The sequence below is a fragment of the Chinchilla lanigera genome, unplaced genomic scaffold (genome assembly GCF_000276665.1).
Source record: "Chinchilla lanigera isolate Chin_1 unplaced genomic scaffold, ChiLan1.0 scaffold00002, whole genome shotgun sequence".
Lineage (NCBI taxonomy): Eukaryota > Metazoa > Chordata > Mammalia > Rodentia > Chinchillidae > Chinchilla > Chinchilla lanigera.
This window is the reverse complement of record NW_004955403.1, coordinates 45,652,553-45,670,269: the sequence shown is the minus strand read 5'-3', so window position 1 is coordinate 45,670,269 and position 17,717 is coordinate 45,652,553. Positions and strand designations below refer to the sequence as shown.

General features: G+C 53.2%; 1 protein-coding gene across 1 annotated transcript in view; it reads right to left on the bottom strand.

Moving 5' to 3' along the window:
• Window positions 1–9,679, bottom strand: part of Bmp1 (bone morphogenetic protein 1) — a gene marked incomplete at its 5' end in the record, with an annotated part of 33,134 nt that extends 23,455 nt beyond the window's left edge. The window contains 7 exon segments of the mRNA XM_013513783.1: window positions 3,374–3,489; window positions 4,001–4,125; window positions 5,526–5,631; window positions 6,159–6,337; window positions 6,646–6,763; window positions 6,946–7,110; window positions 9,563–9,679. Coding sequence (XP_013369237.1) covers window positions 3,374–3,489; window positions 4,001–4,125; window positions 5,526–5,631; window positions 6,159–6,337; window positions 6,646–6,763; window positions 6,946–7,110; window positions 9,563–9,679 — 926 coding nt within the window.
• Between the last annotated feature and the right edge of the window lie 8,038 nt (window positions 9,680–17,717).

The window sequence follows — 17,717 nt, the reverse complement described above, 5'->3', positions numbered from 1 at the left end:
CAGGAATAATGGGAAGGGAGTTGGTCCTGACCAGGCTGCTTTACCCTGCTGACTGAGCCAAACTCCTGAACAGGAAAGCACGACCCTCCACCTGCCTCTGCTCCTCGGAGCCAGGACTGTGTTTGGGCATCTGCTTGTCCCCACGCCTTGCCCACTGTGGGGCACACGGTTTGCTAATGAGCACCAAAGGCATTGCTGAGATACCACAAGGCTTTACAGCACCACTGTACTGCAACTAGACATGCGCACCATCATCTATGATAATTAAAGCCAAAACAAGCTGTGCATGGTGACACACGCGTGTGATCCTTGCTACTCCCAAGGCTGAGGCAGGAGGATTGCAAGCTGGAGTCTAGCCTGCAAAACTTAGTGAGAGCTTGTCTCAAAATAATATTTCACACAAAGTGGGGTGAGGCTGGGGGTATAGCTCAGAGGTAGAGCTCTTGCCTAATGTGTCAGACCCTGGGTTTGATCCCTAGCAGAAAAAACAAAACAAAACAAAAACAAAAACACACATAACAAATTGAACACAGGCCTGGCCAATCATGCGCTGAATATTTGTTATTATTAACTGTGAGTGAATTTCCAAAAGCCAGAATAGCGGGGACTCTTGGGAGAGGGATGAGGTGGCCAGAACTCAGCCCATTCAAATCAGCAAAAGACTGTAAGTTTAAGTAAGACTTGGAACAAGAAGAACAGAAGGGCTGGGTTCACTTTTGAGGGAAGACAGTAAAATGCAGCTGAGAGAGATGACAGAATTACTCCTGTCTCAGTACATCTGTCACATGTGAGAATCATCTTCAGATTGCAAAAACATAAAAATAAGCATTGTTTGGAAAGGAAACGGAAGCTGCTCAATGGGACAGAAGAGTCACTGAGCATCTCTCTAAGTTGGTTTTTGTCTCCAGGCTCATACATGACATCAGAGGGCAGTCAAATAACTTGCAGATGTGATCAGTGTGTGTAATCCTGAGAACCCAGTGCAAAAGCTTTCCCAATTTTTAAGCAAGATACGTATGCCTGTGTGCAAGTTGGGAGGGGAAGAGGAGTGGATTCTGGGAACTGGAAACCACCGAGATGAACAACAATCCCCAACTAAACACACGGTCTGTGACCTTTGGAGAAGAAGCCCTGGATCACAGGGACCCTGTTCAGGGTCACTTAGAACAAGCCCATCAGACCCATTTCTCTTCCATTTTAAAGAGGTTTAATGGGGGCTAGGGGCCTAGCATGTGCAGGGCTCTGCGTTCAACCCCCAGCACCACAGATAAAGGAGGGCAGCTAGCAATGTGAGAAACAGTGGATTGGTTGGGTAAGGCATTCCAAATGTGTAGTCAGCATGTATAAACCACTTCCGGTGCCAAGGAAAGAAAGATGACGAAGGACCAGCGGAGACCTGTGGCTAGAGGGTGACGACATTAAGTGGCACCACAGCCAGTGGAAACCTGCACATTAACGGATAGATGGAAGTTTGGAGAAAGACCGTGGATCTGCTTTGGTCTGTGACCTGTTCAACGTTTTGACCGAAGACCAGGGCAGAGACCCAGAAGACATGCTTATTAAATGTGCCTGGTGGCCACCTGCTGGATGACAGAAGTCCGTGTCACAGCATTCTGAGAGCGACCTGCTAGAATGGATGCTGCAACCAGTAAGACTAGCAAACTAGCTAGTGGCTGCCTCAGGACAGTAAAGACCACATTCCACTCAAGGGAAAGAAAGCTTCCTAGCTCAGCCTTGGGAACAATACAAGTATGAAAGGCATGGAAGGTGCCCTTTGCCAGGACTGAAGAAGGCAGGAGAGAGGCCTCCCAGGCTGGAAGAGTGGGTTGACTGGGGGGCAGGCAGGTGTGTTACAATGCATTACTCTGCAGGGGAGGACAGCGAGGTCTCAGGGACAGTGTTTCCCTCTCTATCAAGAAAAGATTTTGTGGGGCTGGGGATTAAGCTCAGCGGCAAAGCGCCTGCCTGGTAAACACAAGGTTGTGAGTTCGATTCTTGGTACCAGAAGGAAAGACAAAAAAAAAGAGACTTTGTAACACTAAGATCTGGCTAGAGAACAAATTGGAAAATTTTTTTCTTTTTCTTTATTTTTTGCGTGTGTATATGTGTGTGTGCACGTACACATGCGTGTGTGTGTGATATGGGGATTGAATCTAGGGCCTTTGCACCAAGCTACATTCCAAGCCTTTTTTATTTCTTACTTTGAGACAAGGTCTCACTAAGTCATTAAGTCACCCAGGTAGGGCTCAAACTTGTGATCCTTCTACGTCAGTCTGCCGGACTGTTGGGATTACAGGTGTAATCTGGCCCCAGAATGAAATATTCTGAGAAGTAGTGAGCCCCTCATCAGCTCAGGTATTCAAACAAGGCTAAACAACCATGCAGGGGAAAGCTAAGCAACCATGCAAGGGGGCTTTGCATCACACAGGCTCTGGGTCCTTCCAGCACATGGTGTGCCCTCCCCCCAACCCCTGCCCGCAGGAGTAGCAGGGAGAACAGGCCTCCTGGAGGAGGTCCTGTCTGAGCAGCCCAAGAAGATGAAGACACTTCTGACCCACTTCCCGGGCTGCCTGGAAGCCAGACGCCCAGGGGCAGTGAGTGTGGGGGTGAGAGCTTGCCCAAGGGGAGAGGGAAGGAGGGCTGAGATTCCTCTCTCCGCATCTGGACTGATCTGAAGGCGACAGGTGGAGAGAGGGGAAGTGAAGAGCCAGCAAGAGGCAGCAGGCTCACAGAATCAGCCCCCTGGGGCCACATGGGGGGGGGGGTCCCAGCCCAGGTGGGAAAAGGAAAAGAGGGAAGGAGCTACGAGCCGGGAGGCACCTACCGGAGCATCTGCCTCGTTCCTTAATTGTTCCCAGGACTAGAGCTCGGCAGAGCTGGGAAGGACCCTTCTGGAGCCCCTGGCCCTGATGAGATGGATGAGAAGGCCCAGAGCTGGGGCTGAGCAGTTTCCCCAAGGCCACTCAGGCCACCAAAGACAAAGCTGGATGGAACCTAGCCCCAGGAAGGGTTCAAATCCCACCTCAGTCCTTATTAGCTGTGTGATCTTGGGCAAGTTACTTGACCTCCCTGTGCCTTAGTTCTATCCTCTATAAATTGAAGACAAAGGGTGTCCAATAGATTAAAAAGAGGCACTACATGATGACCACTTAGAAAAGCACTCAAGAAGAACTAAACAATAGAAGTGCACATAGCACTATCTGCAATCGGTGCTGATTCATGATTGCTGAGAGCTGTGGGGGCTGGGACTGGCAGAAGCCCTGCTCACCGTGGGCCTGATGCCTTTACCACCTCAGACAGGTCACACCCTCGCAGCAGAAGTCCCTGAGCTGGGCTCCGGGAGGAGACTGCTCTTCCCCACGCCCGAGGTTACCTTCTCCCCAGGTGTGACCGAGATGCGCCAGATGCAATGCATGTGAGCAGAATAGCCGTTGGGGTACTCGGGGGAAGAGAAGTTGCCTGTGCTGTCTTGTAAGGTCTCTCCGCAGGCTGTCAAAGAAAGGAAATGACTGGGCAGCTGGCTGTGGGTGCCAAATCCCCCCACCTCCTGGCTCATCCACCCCTGGGCCCTGGAGGAGAGAGGAAGGGTTGAGGAGCGCTGGTCCTGTCCCTTTAAGATCCACCCCCTCCTATCTCTCTGGGCCTAGTGCTGCCAGGGTAACAGGATGCCCTGTTGTCAAGGCAATGTGGGATCCAGAGTTAGGGTCAGACTCCTGTGGTGGACCTCAGTTCCTTCTCATCCCCCTCAAATGGCTCTCTCCTCCCCATGCTGCGCCTGCCACCCACCTCTCAGCCTCCCAGGCCCTCTAGGTAGGCGGTTCTGCTTCTCAGCACCACCTAGGCCCAGCTCCTGGTCAGCCCTTCACTGAGACCCGGCCTCTTGCTTGGAATCCATCCCCACAGACTCGGAGCTGTGACCTCTATGATGGCCTCAGGTCCTGCCTTCTGCCTCCCTTAGCCTACTCTCCTCCCCTCCCGGCCTGTCCCTTCCTGCTCCGACCTGGGCACTTGTAGAGCTTGCGGGCCTGGGCAATGTCCCCCTTGCTGAGCCGGGTCCTTTGGCCGATGGGAGGTTTCACCCCGTTCACCTCATACTTGGGGACAATGGTGTCCAGAAAGATGCCCCTGAGGAAGATGAGGAGAGTAGGGCCAAGTCTGGAGACAAGGTGGGCCAGGAGGGAGGGGGCTGCATCTGTCTGCACCCACAGGTCGCGACCTCACTAGAGCCCAGACATTCCTCGGCAGGGTCAGTGACGGGTGGAGACGTCGAACCCTGTCATTATGCTGCCCACTGACCAGCAGCCACTCTGCCCCCGTGGCAGCCAGGCCTCAGGAGCTGAGGGAGCCCCAGGGATGTTCTGGAAGGCAGGGGCCCCAGCTCCGCTGGCCCCACCCAGTGCCTGCTCCTGCACCCCTCTTGCTGATTCAGCCCTGATGAACTCTCCCCGGATGTCCCCAGTCAGTCTTCACCCTGCCGACAGGGTGGCGTCTGGCAGCACCTGGAGCCAGGCCAAAGGGCAAGCGCAGGTTCCACCGTGGCCAACCCAGACCCGAGGTAGAGCCCCGAGGCTCCCAGTCCACCAGCATCCCTGTCCCCAGTTCCTCCCGGTGAAATGCTGGGTGTTTCCATCTGCGAGGAGCAGAGGAAGAGGAGGCAGGCGGCTCTCCCCTCCCCCGGGCCCCTGACTCACACCCAGCTGGGCAGAGCTCCTGGGGGGTAGGGTTGGGTGTGGAGCGAAAGGTCAGGAGGGTCCGTGGGAGTGTGGGCAGAGTGACCTCACCACCCGGCCTTGGTCTCAGTCCCCTCAGGTCTGGAGCAGGATGTGGGTCTAGAAGGAGCGCTGAGCAGAGGGGGAAGGGCCACTATCCGGGAGAGAGACACGGCTGAGACAAGAGCCAGGCACAGGGAGGCCAGTCCAGAAAGGAGTGTGAGGAAGCAGGGGCTGTCTCCTGCACTAAGGCACCGAGCAGCTGGTGGAGGGTGCAGGTTGGGGGCTCTGGCTGTAATTTGCAAGAGGCTCAGGTTAAGGAGGTGACTTGTGAGCCAGAGATTGGGGATAGGCCAGAACAGGAGCCAGGTTGTGTGCAAATTAACCCACCACAAAAATGCAGAGCTTGCGGGCCTGGGCAGTGTCTCCCTTGCCGAGCTGGGGACTAGCGCCCTCTCAGAGGACTAGAAAGGCGTCTCTCCTTGGGGAAGCAGTGAGAACAACGTGCCCCCTCTGGTGACAGATGAAAGAAAACCTCAGCTCCTGCTTGACTGGTAGAGTTTGGGGACCCTGCACATGGCAGGGCCAGAGAGTGCTAGATTTCAGCATCTGGGACAGGTCCTCTCAGCGTGCACAGCAAAAAACCCAGGTCCTGCCACCAACCTCTGTAGAAGAGCACATGGGGCAGGAAGTACCCACATGCTCTCTGCCTAGGAATCACAGCCACTCCGGGGGCCACCCCTGTCCTCAGGGCGAAGTGGGAAGTGGAAAGAGAAGGGCATCCAGAGGGCAGGGAGAGGCCAGGCCCTGTCTCACCTGGAGAACGTGTTGCGGGCATAGTGCATGATACTATCAAAATCATAGGTCTCTCCCAGGGACTCCACCTCCTGGACCTCCATCTTCAGGAAGTTATACTCCTGCCCTGCGAAGACCAGGAAGAGGGTGTGGGGGAGGCAGGGCAGGCCACTGTCCTCTCTGTCCTTCAAGGGGCTCTTCCCTGAGGGCCTGGGGAGCAGCCACAGGAAACCTAGGGTCCTGGCCAGCACAGGAGCCAGTGAATGGAGGGTTTCCTGGAGGGAAGACCCAGGGGAAGATAGGAAGGAAGAAGTGAAGAGTAGAGGCTGCCTGGCAGACTAAGGCGGGGAGCAGAAAGGGGCAGGGAGAAAAACCCTTAGAGGATGGTAACCGTATCGCGTATCCGCAGAGTGCAGGAGACCGCATAAAGGTGCAGAGGGGCTGCATGCATGCCTAGCCCCATCCCTGAAGCTGGCGGGATTCTGGCTGCTCAGTATGGCTCGAGCCTGGACCCAGGACCTGTGCCAGCCCCCAAGTAGCCCACAACTGATGCAGGGGGGTCCCCGAGCAGGTGCCTGTGGTGGGTCCTGAACCCCAGAGGCGGGCAGCAGGTGCAGCCCTAGAGGCAGGGCTGGGGCAGCAGGTGCACTGTACCTGGCTGGATGTTCTCGCGCACGATGGAGACGTGGCGGTCCCGGTCTGGCCTTGTGTGCTCGTGCCAGAAGCCGATGACGTGGCCCAGCTCGTGGACCACAATGCCAAACTTGTCACAGTTCTTGCCAATGGAGATGGCCTGGGGGCCCCCTCCTCTGCGACCCACGTAGGAGCAGCACCTGGAGGGCGGGGCCAGCTCAGGGGGGCGGTCCCGAGCTGGGGGAGTGCATCCACTCAGGGGCCGGGCCAGGCTGCCGGGGTGGGGCAGCAGGGGGGTGGGAGGGGTGGGTGGGGAGAGCCCTGATTCTTCCAAGCCCAGGCTGTATGCTGGGCTTCAGGGTCACAGCACCGGGACATGCCCTGTGGCAGGAGGAAATGGGATGACCCAGAACAGTGCCCAGTGGGGGGCGGGGCAGTGGCAGTGCCCGGGACAGAACCTGGGTGGGATCATGGTGAGGGTGCACAGTGCCCAGGGGCCCGTGCTCACCCGCAGGGTCGATAGGTGAACACAATGTAGCTGTCCTCATCGGTTCGCTCCAAGAAGGTGACACAGGTGTGTTTCTCCCAGTGCCTCATGGCCTGCCGGAAGACTGCCCTCTGGCTGCCTGCGAGGAGGGAGGAAGCCAAGCTGTCCTGGTGTCCAGGTGGCCCATCTCCACCCACTGCTAAGGTGTCACAGCCATGCTGAGGGCACACTGCAGGACAGGAACCCATGGACAGAGAGACCCAAGGTCGCAAGGCCAGAGCTGGTTGCAGGCTGCACCCGGGGCCCCACGATGGCACTCACCAGTGAAGTTTCCCCCAATGACAAAGGGGATGACCCCATCGGGCCACACACGCTCTGGCCTGGACGTTGCTGCCCTCCGGCTGCGGGGCCTGCCCCTCCATCTCTCCGGGGTTTCCCTCGGAGGCTGCCCACTAGAGCTCTGGCCGTCGGGGGCAGAGGAGTTTCCTGGAATTGAAAGAGCAAGGCTTTGGCAGCGAGTGAGTATCGGGTACAAAGTATATCAGAGCACTGTTACCTGTGAATTCTGAATTTGCCTATTTGCTAAAATTTATTTCTAAGCCCAAATCAATATTCTCAGGGCTTTCACGTTCATCTGTGAGCATGCGAAGAGCAGTAAAAATGCTGAGTGGTCCAATTTGCCCCTTCCCACTGGGGCTAAACAAGGTGACACTGCCTGCGTGTTCCACCTCTCCTATTGCATACAAGTGTCTTCTTGAGGTATACGGAGTGACACTGTCTTTTTGCATTTTTTGCTTTTTTATGATTTTCCTATGTAAAATGGCTCCCCAGGTGTAGTGGTGCATGCCTATAATCCTAGCACTCTGGGAAGCTGAGGCAGGAGGATTACAGATTAAGCCTACCCTGGGCAACTCAGTGACTCCTGTCTCAAAATAAAAAATAAAAGGGCTGGGGAAGTAGCTCAGTAGGAAGGCCCTGGCTTCAATCCTCAATCCACAGTAAACAAATAAACAAGGGCTAAGGATCTAGCTCAGTGTAAAGGCCTTAGGTTCAGCCCCAGGAAGAGCAAAATAAGAAAAAGAAAGAAACAAAAGAAGGAGGGAAGGGAGGCAAGGGGAGAGGGGAAGGGAGGGAGGGAGGAAGGAAGGAAGGAAAGAAGGAAGGAAGGAAGGAAGGAAAGAAATAAAAACAAAATGGATCCTACACTTGGTCCTGAAATGTTTATCCCAAGGGCAAGTAGGCTGGGATGTTTCGCAGAGAAATACATGTGTTAGATAAATTTATTCAGGCTAAATCAGTGTTCTTGGCTGTAAGTTCAATGTTAATGAATCAACTATGTATTAAATAAGTTGTCCTTCAATGAAACCCACATAAAACATGGTTATGTAGTGACCAGTTGACAAAAATTTTCCCAGAGGCTGGTGGGAGCCTGCATTTGCCCCCAAGAGCAACAGCTCGGCATTCACTAACTCAGTGTTCACGGTGACTTCAGAGAATAACTAGTTCTACAGAACCATGAAGTTATGCCATAACTATTCATAACTACCTCAAATGGCAAAAACAGGCTAAAACTGCAAAAGAAACAGAGAAGATATTCACTTCCTAGGAACTGTGGGGACCGTGGGATCAGAGACTTGGAAACGTCCCTTCTCATCTAGTATATCTTCTCATCTTGATATCTACAGAATGTACAGAACCATGTTTTCTGGGAGTTTCTCAGAATCACACTTTCATGTGACACTGCAGCTCCATGGGAGGTGGACATACGTTATCACTTACATGGGACAGATGAGGAGACAAAAGCCAAAGCTTTGCTTAAAGTCACCTGTTGCATGGACAGCAGACTCTTCATGTGGCCTTCCCCTGTGCCATGCCTACTAGTCCCCACTAGGGCCACCTAAGTCTTGCTTGTCACCAGTTCACCAAGTTACCCTCTTGAGCCAGCTCCCCCTGGGCTAGCTGACCTTTATTCCCCCGGTTGCCCATACCAAAATCCTCCCTCCTGCAGAACCGGACGACTGCCTGGCACACCGGTCTGGGCCAGAAGCAGCCCTGGGTGGGCAATAGGAGAGCTCCCTTTGGGCAACAGGTGAGCACCACAAGGGCTCACTAGACTGCACGCCAAGCCTTGGCATGGGGGTGACAAGCTTGGGTCCCTCTGCACCCCCTATCCTGCATCTACTCTGCACCAGCACCCCATCGATTGTCAGGTAGCTGGGCCACCAGGGAAAAGAAGGTCCCACCCCGATTTTGAAGAACTTTGGGTCCAGCCAGGGAGGTAGGAGATGGAAACAACTCATTTCCATACGGCATGGTGAGATATAACAATGTAGGCATTGAGCAGAAGGCTGGAAAGTGCAGGTGTACCATCATGTCTAGGGCACAGAGGGGCAAATTCAAAAAGAAGCCCCTGAGATGGGCCCCAGAGGATGCACAGACACTTGCAAAATGGGACCAGGAGACCATGGAGGGACTGCAATGCTGGATACAGTATCTTGGATTTGGAAAGAGAAGGTCTGGGTTCTAGTCCCAGCCCTGGCACCAATAAGCTGCATGATCTTGGGCAAGTCACTTTACTTCCACGTGGCTTAAAACACGGGTCAGGAAAGGGGTTGGGACAGGGGTCAGAACAGGAGTTGTCCGGGCACATACCTCTGAAGGTGGTAGGGGACGGTCAAGCTTAGATTAATACTTTTGGAAGAATTTTGTAAGGCATAAGCAGAAAGGATTTCAGCTCTTAGCTCCCAGGGCTGTCTATACTTTCCTCTCCTGTCGGGGAAGGGCCAGAGACATCCCAAGGGAAGACACGCCCATGCACTATGTTCAAGCTTATGGGCTCTGTCCTGGGAGGACATGGCTGGGAACATGGTGGTTCCTTGTTTCCTCAAGTCTGGAACTCGTTTCTGGGACACAGTGGGCTGGCCCATCCCCAGTGTACCTGCAGTTTTATTTATGGATGATCTACGAGCTGTATGCTGTCTGAGATTTGCAGCCCGCAGCACCTGGAAGGCCCTCAAGTCCTCCTCATCCAGGGCAATGTCCCCAAGAAAGGCAGCTGGAGAAAAAAAGAAGAGGCCAGGGGCTGAGTTAATCCTCTTACCTGGACTAGGCGTACTGTGCTTACAGCCTAGCCCCTTTGACACATATCCCCTGTCCCCACAGCAACCTTGCCCTCAAATGCCACTGGCAGAAGAAAGGCAGTAAGGGATCAGCTCTTGAATCTCTTGGGAGATCATGCTCACTTTCTAGTTGAAATTCTAGCAAAAGCAGGGCATGGTGGCATGTGTCTACAGTCCCAGCTACTTAGGTAGCTGAGGCCACTTGAGCCCAGGGGCTGAAAACCAGCCTGGGCAACATAGTTAAGATGCTGTCACTTAAAAAAAAAGTAAAATAAAATAGAGCATGGGGTGTAGCTCAGTGCAGAGCCTAGGTTCAATCTCTACCACCACAAAAAGTAAAGTAAAATAAAATATAATCCAAGCCAAGCGGATACCCAGCCCCAACCAAGCTGTGAGCTCCAGAAGACACAGCTGTGTCATTTCTTCCATCATTTTCAGCAAATACTTAGCTCTTATTGTGGTTACACATGCTCCCAAAGACTAGCAACACGAAGAGCTCCCTGTGCCTAGGGAGCTGAGCTTCAACAGTACTCAAGGAAACAAACACTGACTCAGAGAATTCCAGACAGTGGCAAGGCTCTGAGGAAAATAAAAAGGGGTGAGATGATAGAGGGTCTCTGCCATGGTTTACAAATTGTCCCCAAAGGTCCTGTGTTACAGGTGTGGTCCCCAGGGTGATACTGCTGGGAGATGCTGTGGACCTTCTGGAGGTGGCATCTCACGGGCAGTCCTTACATCACTGAGGGCATGGCCTTGAAGGGGATTATGGGACCTCAGCCCCTCCTTCCACTCTTGCCTTCCTGGCTGATGAGGTGAGTGGTTTATTTCTGCCAAGGACTCATGCATGGTGTGCTGCCTCATCAGAGGCCCAAAACAATGTCCCCCATCTGCTTATCCTGCACTGGAAACTCCAGAATTGTGAGCCAAATAACCCTTTCCTCTTTCTAAGTCAACAATCTCAGGCATTTTGTCATAATAATGGAAAGCTAGCACAGCCTACTTGTGTGCCCATAACCTTGGCACTCTGCTCAGCATGCTGTGTGCACACAGCAACGCCATTTCAGTCAAATCAAGGGGAGGATCTACAGTGCAGGAAAGTGCCTCAGATGCCCATAAGCGACAGTAACGCTAGGCACAGGCCAGGTGACACATTCAGGTGCTTCCCGCTAGCAGGAAAAGGCTCCCAGTGCTGGCCCTGGGGAGAGGTGTTTGTGGAGAGATGAGCTACACAACCTGTGTTCTTTCTGAGATTCTGCAGCAAAAGAAGCAGAGCCATAGAACTGTCCGCTTGAAAGGAGCCCAGATGTGAGCTTCATGTCCGGCTGGGCTGGGGAAGATGGGAAGCTGAGCTGGAGATGGAACAGGATCAGCCGCCCCTCCCCACAGCCCCATCCCTGATGACATCTGCTTCTCATCCTACAGAGCGCTGCGCAGGCCAGGCGATGGGCTGTACACAAACTTGCTTTAACCTTGAGGCCTCACACGCAGGTTCCTCCTCCCTAGTTGGCCTCTTGGAGGGGAGGGGACACATATATTACTTCATCACACACAGAATCACACACATGTAGTTAGTGTTCCCACAGTCATGCAGTGACAGCCACACCCAGGCTATCAAACGCAGAGCCATCAAGGTGAGACATTTGTACCTCCAGGGGCTTTCGGGTAAAAGGCTCTTGATGTCTGAATGAATGAAGTGCCGCACTAGCATTCTTCCAGCCTGATATTAAAATTGGTTTCCTAGGGTTACTGCCCAAAATAAGGGATGTGGATGGAGCCCAGAGACACACACTGGACTAGCCAAGATGCAGAGCAATGCAATGTGGGAGGGACATTAGCAGTCACCTCGCCAATCTTCCATGGAGGAACTGAGGCCCAGAAAGGAACTGACTGAACTGAGACCACACTGCTGGTCAACTGGAAAGGCTTGATTTAGAACTCAGGCCTTTCCATTCCGAGGCCAGTGATCACCACACTCAAGTTCATTATCTCTCTAGAACCCATATTATAAATATACATACACAAAAATAGACACTCAGCCAGACACAGATCCACAAAAAATACTCATACAGTCCCAGACGGTCCTAAAAAACACACGGGCATAAGCTCCCACACACTCAAAGCAGCGGCAAGCTCTGAACTCATTAAACCAATAATAGTAGGGATAATGACAACTTATGTAAATGTCTGTTGGGATTTACGGAGTGCTTTCCAGTTGACAAGGTGCTCTCACATTAACGAGTCCACTTAATCCCCACCCGCCCACGGCATGCCCAGCACAGTGAGACACACTCTCCCCCAAGCTTTTGCCTAGGGATGTCTATTACAAACATCCAGATAAACTCTGGCTACAGGTCAGCCACCTCCCTGACACCAGAGATCAGAACCCTTGGGCCTAAGAGGGGAAATGACATGTTCAACATCAATAGCCTGTAACTGGTCCAGCATCTCTTCCACTCCATGAGAAATGCCTCCCTGACGCCACCACCCTCTGAGGTCTTCGCTTAGCAACTGATGAGACAGAAGCAGAGGATGCTTCCCAGCTGACGTGCAAGACTGGCCTTAGTGACGATTCAGGATTGGAGGCATGCTCCGGGGGATATGGGGGTGGATTCAAATGGGCCAAAGTCATGCGGGTGTGTGTCTCATGGTTGCCCCCATACTTGTGCACACTTTGTACCGTTGCACACACACTGCATCTTCAGGCTTCCACACCCACACTCCCAGGCATCGCCATACACAGCCATCCCTTGGTCTCTGTGGGAAGATACCCAGCTCTACGGATACTCAAGTTCCTTATTTAAAAGGAGGTAGGGTTTGCAGACCCTCCTCATACCGTCCTGTCCTGTATACTTTAAATCATTTCTGGATGACTATAATGCCTAACCTAACACTGATGCTATGTAAATAATTATACTTTATTGTTTGGAGAATAATAACAAAAAAAAAGTTTGTACTTGTTCAGTACAGACACAGTTTTCTCAGATATTTTTGAGCCATGGTTGGTTGAATCTGTGGCTGTGGGGCCCCAGGATATTTGTGCGTGTGTGGCTGGACATCTAGATTATCTCTGGACAGTCAGTAAAGAGCAAGGTCTTTGGTGTCAGACCTGTCTAAATCCCAACTCAGGTACTGCTAGCTAACAAGTCATATAAACTCTACTAAACCTGATTTTCTCTTGTGTAAAAGAGGCCTGATGCTAGAATTGGGCTCCTAAGGCTAATGCCCAAAATAAGGCATGTAAATGGAGCACCAGGCCTGCAGCACTGTAATCACCCGCTAAGTGACCACTTCAGCATTACCCCAATGTCAATCCTGATCCCAGAAGCTCTAAGTCAGCTCTGTATCTTCCTGGTTCCCCCGCTCACTTCCCAGTTGAGGGAATCCCAATGACAGAGTCTACAGAGCTCTATTGGCCTGTGGGACCAGGGCAGGGGCAGGCGGAAGGCAGAACAAGGCCTTGCTGAGGAGTTCAGCCCGGAGCGGGCGTCCTGTGGCGGGGATGTCATGGCTGAAGAATGCGTGGGAACAGCTTGGGGGTGGGGTGGGGTGGGGTGGGGTGGGCAGCAGAGTCTTAAGGCCAGGAGCTAGGCCTGAGGGCCTGCCCTTTTGGGATCCCAACCAGGGGAAGCTGGGAAATCTGGAAGAGGTAGTCCCAGGGTCAGGGTCAGAATCAGGGTCAGAGTTATGATCAGAATCAGGGTAGTAGTTGTTTTCAACATAGGATCAAAACGTTTTTGTTTTGTTTTCCAGCTGTAAACCAGCCAGAAGCACTCGTGGCTGCTCCATAGCCAGGCCCGGAACAGGAAGAGAAAGAGCCACATCATGAGCCTGGGTCTGGGGAGGACCTTTGTCCCTGGGTCAGTCTCTGGACTCTGAATCCCCTCGCCCAGGGCACAGCAAGGCCTTCCCTTCTGAGGGGGCAGGGAGCAGAGTCTGGCTGGTGTGACAGGTCAGACACATGTCCCCTTGCATAAATGCAGGCTTCTAGCTGGGGAGGACACATGCAAGTCACCAGAACATGAGAATGGGCTTCATCACATGTCCATTTACACACGGGTACACATCTGCACTGTCACTTTTTTTTTTTTTTTTTTTTTTGGTTTTTCTCTGGTACCGGGAACCGAACTCACAACCTTGCGCTTGCCAGGCAGGCGCTTTTGCCGCTGAGCTTAATCCCCAGCCCCTGCACTGTCACTTATAATGTAGAAAAATGCCCATTGGTGAATGGAACTGCCACAAAGCAAGAGCATACCCACGAGCATGCGCAAACACCTACCACCCACTCTCCTGTGCAAATTGTGGCGTTCCATAAAGGAAATGGAGAGGGGTATGTGCCCGCATGCCCAACTGAGCAACCAAGCAAAGGAGCAAGAAGACAGCTGAGCCACCTGCAGATCCTTCCTTATGAGGTCCTCAGTGAGGACTGGCCCATTGTACTCTCTGCCCCTTCTCTCCCTTCAATATTTTCTCCCAAGTATCTGGATAAACAGGTTGTTTTTTTTTCCTTTTTGCAGTACTAGGAATTGAACCCAGGGCTTTAGCACTGAGCACCATCTCCAGTCCCTTTATTTCCTTTTTTTTTTTTTGAGACAAGATCTCCCTAAGTGGCTAAGTTGTCCCACCTGAACTTGTGATCCTCCTGCCTCAGCCTCCCAGCATGCTGGGTGGAATTGCAGGCATGTGCCACCATCCTTGGCTAAGCAAAGCAGAATTCTTAAGAGATCAGTGAGATCATCTAGAGCACAGGGAGACTCTAAGTGTTTTCCTTCTCCCTACGGGCACCTAAAAGAGAGGGTGACTCAGGAAACAGGGGCCTAGGTGGGTGGGGTGACTCACTCTGAATGTCTGGAAGGGGGAATGTGGTTTGGTGAGAGAAGAGATTGTGTTCCATTTCCACAGCCTATATCCTTCAAGGCCCCCGAAAGCCACGTGAGGGCCAGGAGGCCCCCAAGGTAAGGATGTTGACCAACACTCCTGCAGACCTCTGAGCTGCTGGCTGGGAGGTGGAAACAAGGGTCTTGCAGGCTCACGGGCTTCTCTGTCTGTGGGGCCCACTGTACCCTAATTCCTACCCCCAGGGTCTCTCCAAGGGTCACTGGCAAAGCTGAGAATCTCAAGGAAGACCCCATCCATGGCTCAGCATGCCAGCACACAGAAAATCCAGACACTTCAAAATTTCCCTCTAGAGGGCAGGCTTGAGGGGGCGGCTCTGAGCACAGCCACAGACCAGCCTGGCTTCCTGCCACTGCTCTGGTCTTGCCCGGAAGGTCCAGACCTTCTCCAGGGAATCAATGGGCTTAATTTTGCCCTTACTGCAAAAGTAACCATAACTCTAACAGTAATGGCCACGGATAACTTCAAATGACGGGGCTGGCCAGCCTCACAGCAACCTGAGCCATCACAGGTAAATGGGTCAGTCAAAGGGATGCTCGGTGAAGGCCTGGGTGCAGGTGGGGGATAAAGACAGGAGAGAGCTGGAGAAGCAGGCACCCCAGCCACATCCAAAGGAAGCAGAGGCAGGAGTCTGCCATGGTCACCTCCAGCAGCAGCCCAGCCTCAGCAGACAGGATGTTGGTGTGTCTGTGTGTATCTGTGTCTGTGTGTTTGTCCAGGAACTCAGGTCCAAGTTTCCTCCAGGGATGGGCCACAGCCTTAAGCATCAATTATACCCAAGAAGGAGCCTGATGTGACCTTGAAGCTTGGCCTTGTCAGGCACTCAGGCCCTCTCAGCCACCCCAGGGCCTGACCCTGCTCCCCACCAGCCTCCCTTCACCCTGGTGGAAAGCTTTCTCCAGAGGACTTGTTTGAAGTTCCAACTCAGCCAGCCGCACCCAGCATGAAATCCGACACGGGAGAGCGCCCTCAGCCTCCCTGTTCCCCAAATCACTCTCATCAGCATGGCTCCCTTCCCATCTTAGAGGCCTTGCCCCTGCTCCCCTCCTCCAGGAAGAACCTTCCTAGCCTCCTAGGATCACTCTGCTCAAACCATCCGGCACCACTAGGGTGGGAGAGGGAACAAAGGGCACCCTACCCTCCAGTGTGGCACCTCACACACCTTGGTTTGCACGGAGTGGGGGGGTGTGTGTGTGGGGGTGCCTCTGTGTGCCCATGGGCCCCTGGTGGACTGTGAGCTCCTTGAGGGCAGAGGCCTGCCTGGCACCTCTTTGCACCTCTCGCAACATCAAGGCCAGGGCTGGGACCCATTGGGCTCCCATAAACTGCAAATCATCTCAGAGAATAGATCAGTGACACAAAGACAGGGTCAGGGAGACATTAGTTTTTCCTAAGAACCAAGCCAATACATAAATAAAGAAGTGTCACTGGGTATGGTGGCACATGCCTATAATCCCAACACCAATGAAAGGCTGAAGCAGGAGCATCGACTTGAGTTCAAGGCCAGCCTGGGCCACACAGTGAGTTCAAAAACCAGCCTGAACTACAGAGTGAGACCCTGGCTCAAAACACAACAAAACAAAACAAACTATCAGTCCCACACCCCCTCAAAAAAGAAAAAAGGGAAAAAAAGGAGACTCAACACAGGCACAGAACACAGGGGTAGACGGCCAACATTTATTTAGGACTAGGTGCTAAGTGCTAATAAGTCTCTTACATGTTCTCAGATTTAGTCTTCATCATCGGCTCTATGGAAAGACATGTTACCCATTCCACAGGTGAGAAACCGACATGCAGAGATGATGGCTAATGAGTCCAGGTCTGAAAGCTAGCTCTGCCTGCCTCTTGCCACCCAGTCAGAGAGATGACAGCTCACGTCCTGATTTGCCCACAACTCAGCGGGTGTGGAGGGGGAAGGGCTGAGAGATGCGGCTTTTCCTGTCTTCAGTGGAGGGGCTCCTCTTCCTGTCTGTGACCCAGCCACCCAAAGAGGGAGTGAGGACAAGGAGAGTCCCTCACCAGGTCCCCAGGGCCAGGACAGCAGTGTCCTCCCCCAGCGCCTGGTGTCTAGTTCTAGGAACTAGGACTCTGCTCTTGGCTCTGGCTCCTTGGGGACAGACTGAAGTCAGAGGCAGGAAGTCGAGGAAAAGTTCTGATACGTTGTCTCCTGTGTATCCCAGGCAGCCTGCTCAGGCCTGAGTGCCTGGCCATCTGGTCATTCCAGGGACAGGACCCTTCTGGTCCTAGCAGGAGTGAAAGGTTTATGTAAAACACACACACACACAGACACACACACACTCACGGGCCCTAACCCAAGTGGCCTCTGGTGTCTGTGGCATGAAAGGGCTGGTATGGAGTATCTGAATTTTCTTTGTGTCCCCTTTTCCACCCCCACTTGGCCTTGGCAGGCTCCTCCTGGCACACTGGGGCATAGGTAAGACCCCTCCTGGGCTGGCTTCTCTGACTTTGACAGCTGCTTTCTGAGTCCCAGGAAGCTGCTGCTGCTGCTGCTGCTGCTACTGCTGCTGCTGCTGGCTAAGATCAAGGGATACCACAGAGCAAGTGCTCAGGGGACCCCAAGGAACATTTTCTTCTCCCGCTGGGCTGGGGTGGCGAGAGAGAGACCTTTTCTCAGGAGATGCAGGCCTGAGAAAGCGAACCTAGACAGATGTGCAGCCCCAGGACAGACAGGCTGGCAAATGCCAGTGCTCATCGGAGCAGGAGGAAGGGGAAGAACACACACACACACACACACACACACACACACACACACACACACACACGGAGTTGGGCCAGAAAAGTTTCCTGCAGAAGGAAAAGCTTCCTCGCCCGCCTGCAGGATTCTCTGGGATCTGGGGAGTTTTGCCCAGGAATCCTCTAGGAAAAGCAAGAGCAGCTTCCACCCAGCGCAGCAAAACTTCAGTCCTAAAAGTCCCCCAAACTTCCCCCTCCCTCTCTCCCTCAGTCTTTTGTTCCCCACTGCATTGCCAACCAGGCAGCTCCCGGCTTCCCACACTGGACTGTCCTCCCCCAACCCCAAACCCGAGCCGGCCCGCGCCTCCTCCCGCCCGGCCTGCCCGC